At 37.2% G+C, this 9,554-nt stretch overlaps 1 protein-coding gene across 2 annotated transcripts in view; it reads left to right on the top strand.

Annotated features, from left to right (window-relative positions):
• The window catches only part of LOC109235733 (glycerol-3-phosphate acyltransferase, chloroplastic), a 23,153-nt gene extending 14,319 nt beyond the window's left edge, over positions 1–8,834 (top strand). The window contains exons 5-13 of one of the 2 annotated variants that reach the window (XM_019401960.1): positions 2,402–2,459; positions 3,635–3,736; positions 3,825–3,886; positions 3,970–4,080; positions 4,756–4,834; positions 6,475–6,594; positions 6,672–6,785; positions 8,165–8,343; positions 8,441–8,834. In XM_019401960.1, coding sequence (XP_019257505.1) covers positions 2,402–2,459; positions 3,635–3,736; positions 3,825–3,886; positions 3,970–4,080; positions 4,756–4,834; positions 6,475–6,594; positions 6,672–6,785; positions 8,165–8,299 — 781 coding nt within the window. In that variant the 3' untranslated portion in view covers positions 8,300–8,343; positions 8,441–8,834. The remainder of the gene's footprint in view (positions 1–2,401; positions 2,460–3,634; positions 3,737–3,824; positions 3,887–3,969; positions 4,081–4,755; positions 4,835–6,474; positions 6,595–6,671; positions 6,786–8,164; positions 8,344–8,440) is intronic. The other variant, XM_019401959.1, reaches the window with a different exon arrangement.

Here is a 9,554-nt window from a genome sequence, read left to right as displayed (position 1 = left end):
CAGTCTCCTCGAGCCTGGTTTGGTAAGTTCAGCACAGTTATTCGAGAATTTGGCATGATTCAGAGTGAAGCTGATCACTCTGTATTCTATCGGCATTCTGCCTCGAGTCTCTGTATTTATCTGGTGGTCTATGTTGACGACATTGTTATTACCGGCAATGACCAGGATGGTATTACTAAATTGAAGCAACATCTCTTGCAACACTTTCAGACTAAGGATCTGGGCAAACTAAAGTATTTTCTGGGTATTGAGGTCGCTCAGTCTAGCTCAGGTGTTGTGATCTCACAACGAAAGTATGCCTTAGATATTCTTGAAGAGACAGGAATGACAGGTTGTAGACTGGTTGACACTCCGATGGATCCGAATTCTAAACTTATGCCAGGACAGGGGGAACCTCTTAGCGATCCTGCAAGATATAGACGGTTGGTTGGTAAATTAAATTACCTTACAGTGACAAGACCTGACATTTCCTTTTCTGTGAGTGTTGTGAGTCAGTTTATGGATTCTCCGTGTGATAGTCATTGGGATGCAGTTGTTCGCATTCTTCGGTATATAAAATCAGCTCCAGGCAAAGGTTTATTGTTTGAGGGTCGAGGCCATGAGCAGATCGTTGGATACTCAGATGCTGATTGGGCAGGATCACCTTCTGATAGACGTTCTACGTCTGGATATTGTGTCTTGGTAGGAGGAAATTTGGTGTCCTGGAAGAGCAAGAAACAGAATGTGGTTGCTCGGTCTAGTGCAGAAGCAGAATATCGAGCAATGGCTATGGCGACATGTGAGCTAATTTGGATCAAACAGTTGCTCAAGGAGTTGAAATTTGGTGAGATTAGTCAGATGGGACTTGTGTGTGATAATCAAGCTGCTCTTCATATTGCGTCAAATCCAGTGTTCCATGAGAGAACTAAACACATTGAGATTGACTGTCACTTTGTTAGAGAAAAGATACTCTCGGGAGATATTGCTACAAAGTTTGTGAAGTCGAATGATCAGCTTGCAGATATTTTCACCAAGTCCCTCACTGGTCCTCGTATTAACTACATATGTAACAAGCTTGGTACATATGATTTATATGCACCAGCTTGAGGGGGAGTGTTAGAATAGTCATGTAAATAGGAGTAAATAAATAACCCTAATCCAATATATGTTAGGAGTAGGACATGTTATGTGTGTATATATATAGGGCTCATTGTAACATATGTATATACATCAATAATATATTTTCTCCCGTGCTTTCTCACAGTTTCTTTCCTAAAATCCGGGATCTAACCTCATCATACTCCTTATTTAACCTAGCCAAAAATAAATACACACGATCATTTTCTTCTTTTTTCATAAACCTAACACTATCAGTTGGACAGTCCCACTCATCATTATAGCATTGATCTAACTCTTGCCAAAGAGACATCATCTCATTATAAAAATCAGTAACTTCACGCTCCCCTTGTCTAGACTTCCACAGTTTTGTTTTTACCTCAAAGATTTGTGAGAAATTTTCTAAATCTGAGTAAGTTTCTCTCACAGCCTCCCAAATATCTTTTGCTGTGGGAAGGAAAAGGTAAGGTTTACCTACAGATGGCTCCATGGAATTAATCAGCCATACGCTGATGAGTGAAGTTTTCAGACTTCCATGTCGCTAGGCTTTTGAATCTTTCGGCTTTTGGCCTTTGAGTTCTACCGTATCTAAATCCCCCAAATTTTCCNCTTTCCATCTATGGCCAGTTTAAACGGCTTGAGCCCATTCCAGATAATTCCGTCCATTCTAGCTAGTTGGACAATTAACTGGAATGAGTAATTTGATGTATCTACCGCTTAGGCTTCATGATGGCACGAGGTTGAATCTAGCAGCAGTCAGTACTCTTTCACTGGTGGCTCTGATACCATGAAAGTTTGAGTAGTAAAAATAATTCTTCTTATTCAAATAATCAAATCTGTACAAGAGTCATGAATTTATACAAAGAAGAGTTCTACAAAAGATGGTAACAATCCCTTGACTCAAGGAGATTCCTGATTTCAAGGGATTTTCTGTTTAAACATTTTCCTAAAATATCTACATCTATATCTCCTAAAGATCATACAAATCTGATAAAATCAGAATCTTTTATCTTTTTCCTTTAATCTCTACATGGTACATTGTCTTTCATAAAAAAGGTATGATGTTAGATGGTTGTGTTGTTCAAGGAACTCACTATGCCTCTACCAGGGGCCGCTGATGAACAATATCTCTATTATGGATAGGCATGGCTCGTTTATTAGAAATTTTTTGATCAGCTTTAGAGAATACATTTCAAATGTGGTTAATAGCAAGCTCTTTGGCCTTTTGCATTGAAGTAAACAGCCTTGTGCCCTGCAGATCATGATTTATTTCTGACTCTAACCTCTAGAATTTTTGACTTTTTAGGAGTTCTTATGTTGGCAATATATCAGTTTTTGGTGAAATAGAAGAGAAGCTCAAGCAGGTTCATTATTTGAGACTTTCAGTGTGTCACTGTTTATTATGTTCTTCTGTGCATGTGATAGTATGAATAAGGGGATAGCTATATTGCATGGACTATGGTTAAAGTGAAACAGTCGAATTCAAACTTTATACTTTCCATGAGATCTCTGTTGAGACCTGTCATGAAATAATCAGTCCAAGCATAAAACACTCTTGTTGTTCTTGTACTGGTTGGGCTCTGCTTCCGTGTGGCTCTTTAAGTGGTGTTGGTAAATCAGATGAAAGGTTTTGCTAACTGAAGTTGGCATACTATCTGCTAAACCATTATAGCTCCTTCATGTAAATTTCCTTGAATAATTAAGTAATGCTGGAAAAAATTTCTAGAGCACATTCTCAACACATAAGCTTAACATGACTTTGCTTTTTACCTCCTTACAGGATTTTCCTAACTGTAAGTACTAGATAATGTTTCCTAATTTCCTCTCTATTCAGCAGCTTCCTTGGCGGGATGAATGTCCATAAGACTTTGTAACTAAGCTTTAATACGTTATGTATTTGGTTGAATTATATTAATTTTCCTACTTCAGAGCTTCTATTATCTTATGCCGGCTTGTCCGTCTTCTTAAAAAAATTTAGACGTCTTTCTCATTTTATGCATTTCGTCTTTCAAAAGAAGTTACTTGCTAGTTATAACTATGTGCTCTCCTTATCCATCAAAATTATTATATGCTCATTATTAAAAAGAGACACAAATAAATAATCTTGGCTCAAGATGTTGTGGGTGGACCAGCTATTTATTTATCACCTGGATATTCGCTGGTTTACGCCTAAAAGGATCTTCTTATAAAGTGGAATATTCTTCATTGATGCTGTATAGCACTAACTATATATGGAGAGCTCTTGAGTGCTTGCGGTACAATTTGTCCAGAAGAAAGATAAAAAATTTATAAAAAAAGAAAGAAAAAAAAACCTTACTGTGAAGTCTTGGCTCTTTTCTTGATATTTCCTTTTCGTACTTTGTTACTGTTAAAAAAGCTCAAACTTGTTAGTTGATATGTTTGCCCAGTTCTTCTGTTTGTTTCTTTTATTTTCGGATAAGGGGACAGTTCTTCTGTTGCATGGCTTTTTATATTTTATCTTGATCCTTCTGCTGTTGTCCTAACTGAATCAGTATCTCTTTATACTAACTAATTTCAGGGCGATAATGTTGTTTTGATGTCAAACCACCAAAGTGAAGCAGATCCAGCGGTTATTGCTCTGTTGCTTGAATTGAAGCACCCATACATTGCTGAGAACATAGTTAAAATCATTTTCACCCAATTGCATTTTATAAGATAGTTATACCTCAAGCAGCTTAATTAACTAATCTATGCTTACTGGTAAACAGATCTATGTTGCAGGAGATAGAGTTATTACTGATCCTCTTTGCAAGCCATTCAGCATGGGAAGGTGCTTAATTAGATAAGTAGCATTGTCAAAGTATGTTCAGAAATCACATTTACTTTAGACATCTGACAAGCTTTTATGTCTAGGAATCTCCTCTGTGTTTATTCAAAAAAACATATGGGTGATGACCCCAAACTCGTCGAGAAGAAAAAGAGAGCAAACACAAGAAGCTTGAAGGAGATGGCTGTGCTATTGAGGTACTTATGCTGCTAGTGCTTTGTCCTTTTTGGAGTATTTTGATGAAGCTTTTACTTTGCAAGTTGTGGTGCCAGGTAGTCTCGGGGTTCTATTCTGGAGACACTATTACCAATATTATCTGTGACAATCTCTAATCAAGATTGTCTCTGCTAAGTTTTATAAATGAAACGGAAGATTCTCTCTTTAAAGTCTATGTGTAGTGGACATGATTAAAAATGGCAAGCTAAACCTAATATTGCATATGTGGTCCTATATTTTCAATCTCGTCTCATCTTCTCTAGCTATCGAAAAAGCTTGTTTTATTAGATGTTTGATAGTTCATTTTCATGAGGGAGTTCAACCCCACTTCATTAATCTGCCTGGAAGAAAACCAAAGAGCAAGTTGTGGTAAAAATGATGTCTAATGTGGAATGTGTAGTAGATACTACAAATATGATAGACGGAGGTTTCCTCATGAATATGGATATGCGAAATCAATTATCGTCCACCATATGACTACTTTATCGGGTTCATACTTAAGTCCTAAAGTGTTGGGTGAGTAACTGAATGCCATTGTTCACATAATAATACAAGAGAACATCTTAGGATATATATACTTTTGGCAATTCGAGATAGCCCATTATTGCCCCATTGATGGAAGCATACATCTGAGGATACATGTACTTGTGGTCCAGGGGTGGATCAAAACTAATATGGATTGCTCCTAGTGGTGGAAGAGATAGGCCAAACCCTGTTACAAAAGAATGGTATCCAGTAAGATTTCTTTTTTGATTTTGATTATTGTTCTGTTTCCCTATATTTTAGTTTTTATATTCTACATTTTATAAGCGTGGCCAACATTCTTTCATGATAATGTATTTTCTCAGTTTCATTCTATATGACTCTGTTTGAACGAAGGAAGAGTTTCAGATGTTAGTTTGACTCTGTATTTTATTAGTGGTAGTAGAGGAAAAAAATATAATGGTTTAACAGTTAGTTTGATAAAGAAAAAATCGCTGAAAATTTGAAATTGGAATAGTAAAATGAATTTGAATTGTTGTATGTTGTACAAAGTAACAATACCAGTGGAGTGGTGAAAACACTTTGGGAAGCCCCAAAGTAGAAAAACTGTTATAAATTGAAATGGAGGAAGTATGTGTTATTGCCGTATTCATTCTGTTAATTGATTCTTAATACCTTTGGGGGAAATATGCTTTCCCTGCCTAGGCAACAGCGGAAGGCTCCCACATATTCTGGATTACATCTCATGCCAATTTGCATAGGTAACCGACTGTATGAAAACTAAAAAAATAAGCAACTAAAAATGTTAGTGGGTTGACGAATTGTTGCTTTACACAAATAACTAATATTACTTGAATTGTAAGTAAAAACGAAAACGCTAACTAGCTTTTGTCCAGGAAGCACAACAAAAGAATAGTAGTAGGCAGAAGCAGCGCTAAGAAGGCCGATATCAAGTGAAATAAGTAACAATAGCATTTAGTTGTCTTCACAACAGGGCAACCACCCTGATTTCGCTAACTGATGCCGTGAGCTGTAATGTTTTTTCCTTGGTTGAGACCACCAGATTGAAGGAAACCTCTGTACTCTCTGCATTAATCGCCTTTTGCACATAAGATATCACTTTGTTTTATATGTAACTTGATGGCTTCAGTAGGAGCTTTCCCTCTCTTTCCCGTGTGTGCTTTCTTCTCCGTCTTTCCCTTCTTTGAATAAGAAAACCAGGAAGTCAGCCAGTCTTTTCTAAATAAGGGTAAGTGCCATCTAAAGAAAATCATCCGCTGATTAAATAATCTGCTGCTCTTGATTGGTTCTCGCTAGATGAACTTCTTTAGAGGGTAAATTAGATTTGTCCGACGTATTGTGTCAACAATTTTTGTTTCTGACGGTAGCCGCTTCCTAAGTGAGGTTGTTCATACGGTAGTAACTTTTAAGGCAGAGTTAACTGTTTTTATCCTCTTGATATAGCAAAGGTACATACTATGGTTTACTGCTTCTATTCTGTATGTTCAGCAATAAACTTCTCATTTGCCTTGTGACAGTTCTAGGATAATGTTTAGCTCTGACAATTTCTCTTTTTTCTCGTGGCATATAATATATCTATATATAGTGTGTACCTATGTATGATGAACAATTGGTTTCAAATGTTTTGGTATTTATGAACCTTGCCATGATGCTTTAGTTAAGAGATGCTTTTGTTATTGTATCCAAATTAGCCAAGGATCCATATAGGTAATACCAGTTGGGCCTAAGCTAATTATTTGTGAAGGGATAAGTGGTAGGTTAGAGAACCCATAATGATATTAACAGGTTCCAACTGATCTGAGACTGTTGCATAGTTGATTGATTGATTCTGTCCAACGCGCGGTTGACTCTTTTTGCTTGTCTTTCTTCAGGCGCCATTTGATGCTTCCTCAACAGACAACATGAGAAGGCTTGTAGAACATGCTGGTGTCCCTGGTCACATTTATCCTCTAGCAATATTATGCTATGATATTATGCCCCCTCCGCCCCAGGTTGGTTTATGTGACAACTATGTTTGTTTCTGTAATGACTTGTACATTTTTATATACCCCTGCTTGCTTACGTACAGGTTGAGAAAAATATTGGAGAGAAAAGAATAATATCTTTTCATGGAACTGGCATATCCGTGGGGCCCAAAATTGATTTTCATCAGGTTGCTGGTGCTTTGGAAGACCCTGAAGAGGTTAGTTGTTAGAGGTTCATTTCGTTTAATTATTGGAAGCTCTTTTTGGACTAAATTCTGCAGCCTAATGAGAGGTTTAGTGAATATTTGTTGGGATACTTGAGGGAACTTATTGTATTTAATACTCAAGCTGGCGTGGACACCACCATCATTTAAAGAGAAAGTAAAAAAAAAAAAAAACTATTTTGATTTAACAGAGAATGAAAGGAGAAGGAAAGTTGGACAAAAATCCACTTTTCATACGCATTTTCTTTTTCCTATTTGAGACCAAATTAACAGGTGATCAAAATGAACGTTATTGATCTTTGCTAAGACCCGTGTTCCTAGAAGTTTTGATTCCTTCAGTTGAGCTATTCTCTTGACAGTGGAAAGTTAAGAAGAAAAGCTCCACAGCAACTATCAGTGTGCAAGTAAAACATTTATTGGACACTGTTTTTATTTAATTCATTTCTTGTTAAGTTATTTCTGTAAATTGAAGCTAAATATGCATTTGTAGCTTGCTGAGGACTGTGAAATCTGTTTCCATATCAAAAGAAGCAAAGATGGAAATTTATGATCTTTTTTATTCTTTAACAAACAAGACTGAAATGTACCTTCTAATGTGCTAATAAGAAATTATAGTATTCCATGGAATTCAAATGAATGATGAATTTTCCTGGAGTGTTAAATAATGTAGGCAGTTGGTGAGACTTCAGTTCAACTAATTTCCAATATAAAGCCACCTCCATTAGGTGTTAACTGATTTGTTTGTCTGTCAACCTTCATTCCTGTATTTTCTCTTTTATTTTTAAGCTTACCAAAGCTGTTCGGCTGCTGTACTTGGCAGTTGTACAATTTGTTTTTCTACCTCTTTCTATAGTTTCAGTTTTCTGTTTCAAAATTCTTCTCCTCGTCCCACAATCTCTCAGCCCTATAGCTCAAACATTCTTCTTTTGTCTCTCTTTTCTGTCATTCAGTAAAGAAGATGGTTAAACTAATTTCACTGCTTTCCGACCTGAAGCTCAAACATTTCCCACTTGCCTCTGCTTCCTATCGATCACTAAAGGAAATGATTTCACCAATTCAGTGTATTCTTTCTTTCACAGTAAGAATTCTCTGTAATATTCTAGTTCCATGGGTCTTTCTATCTCAGATTGATGTCCCATTTTACAGCCCAAGATATGCATCTTATTTTTATGAGATGCCGCTGGCACTTTTGTTTTCTTTCAATCAACTGTCATCATTCAAAGCTGCTATTTCCTCCCCCCTCCTTCCAAATAGTGGGGTAATGTGTTGTGGTTGGTCTTTTGGATCAAGGAAATTGGAGATGAATCCATGAAAGCTTTAGAAAACTGCACCTAATGTGAAGGGCTTAAGAGTGGATACTGTTCTTAATGCAGGCTAAGATGGTCTACACAAAGGCACTTTATGACTCTGTAAACCAGCAGTACAACGTGCTAAATTCTGCTATACATGGCAAACAAGGACAGGAGGCATCAACTCCCAGCGTTTCGTTATCACAACCATGGCAGTAGCTTCTGTTCCGACTTTATTTTCCATACCTTGTTGCTTCAGTCAGGTATGTACGTCACCCACTAAAAATCTGTTGAATAAATTCAGAACTGGAACATTTGGCTTATATCGTCGTGTCTCTGTATGTCTCTGAATTACACTAGTTTGCAGATGTTTGTTTGGAAGTTATAATCAAATCACAAGGATAACACTCACAAACTATGCCACACTTTGCGCTTGCATGTGGTTGGTCTATGCGGAGAGTTGTCCAATTGATACGAACAAGTAATTCTCGAAGATACAGCCTACATAACCCGAAGGAAATTTTTTGGCAGGGCTTAGATAATTCTTTTGACACGAATGTATAGTTACTTTTACCTTGTATCTACCAGATGTTGGATCTGAATCTGTTAGCAATTATAGCTTTCAAGCACTGTCAATTCTGACCTTTTAAGTGAGTGTACGTAGGTATCCTAGATACTCATCTTACCTTAGAAGCGGTAATCCAATTTGTTCGGAAATATAATAAATGCTCTGCAACAGTTCTGCTTGTTTATAGTTTCTATAACTGTGAGATGCTGTTTGAACTACATTTGATGCAGCGCTAAATTTAGTCAGATTTAGTTTCAACGGCAGTGGCTATTAACCTATTTTCCTTCGATTGGTAATCGAGGATGCAGAAAGCATCTGGTCCACCCCTTTTATCAATTAAGTCGAAGAGGAATGGTAGCTAGTAGCTACAATGAGCCTCTTGAACCCCTAATGAAAGCAGAACTTGAAAGGCCCTTTAGCATGATACGTGTTACGCGGCGCCTTCCTGAGATTCCTTGGAAGGGCGACGTAAGGCTAGGCAACTGATGTCAGTGCAGTTGCTGTCCGCCAACTGAGGTCCCCTCCGTACGCTAGACGAGATTGTCAGTGCTGTACGGGAAAACCAATGTCAAGAGCAATTGAGAGAACAGAAATGAGAATTCAGAATGAAAGAAAGCTTGATTGCATTAATGAAAGCTATTACAGAAAAGCAACGCGGTGTCGAGGGGGAGAGACACTAGTACAGAGAATTGCTTGCTTGCTAGAAAGTTTTGATTGCTTGATCCCTCCTAATAGTACTTAAAAAAAATAATCCAAAGTTACAAGACTAGACTTGACTAAGCTAGAGAAACATAATGGAAGTACATGAAATAAAACTACTCTATATTTACAATGAAAATGACTTAGTTTTCTATAAGGCAGCAACAGGTCCGTTGTCAGCAGCAGTGTCTTTGGCATCACGGTCTG

Source organism: Nicotiana attenuata, chromosome 12 (assembly GCF_001879085.1).
Source record: "Nicotiana attenuata strain UT chromosome 12, NIATTr2, whole genome shotgun sequence".
NCBI lineage: Eukaryota > Viridiplantae > Streptophyta > Magnoliopsida > Solanales > Solanaceae > Nicotiana > Nicotiana attenuata.
The sequence above is the reverse complement of the archived record's forward strand: the minus strand, read 5'-3'. Positions and strand labels throughout refer to the sequence as shown.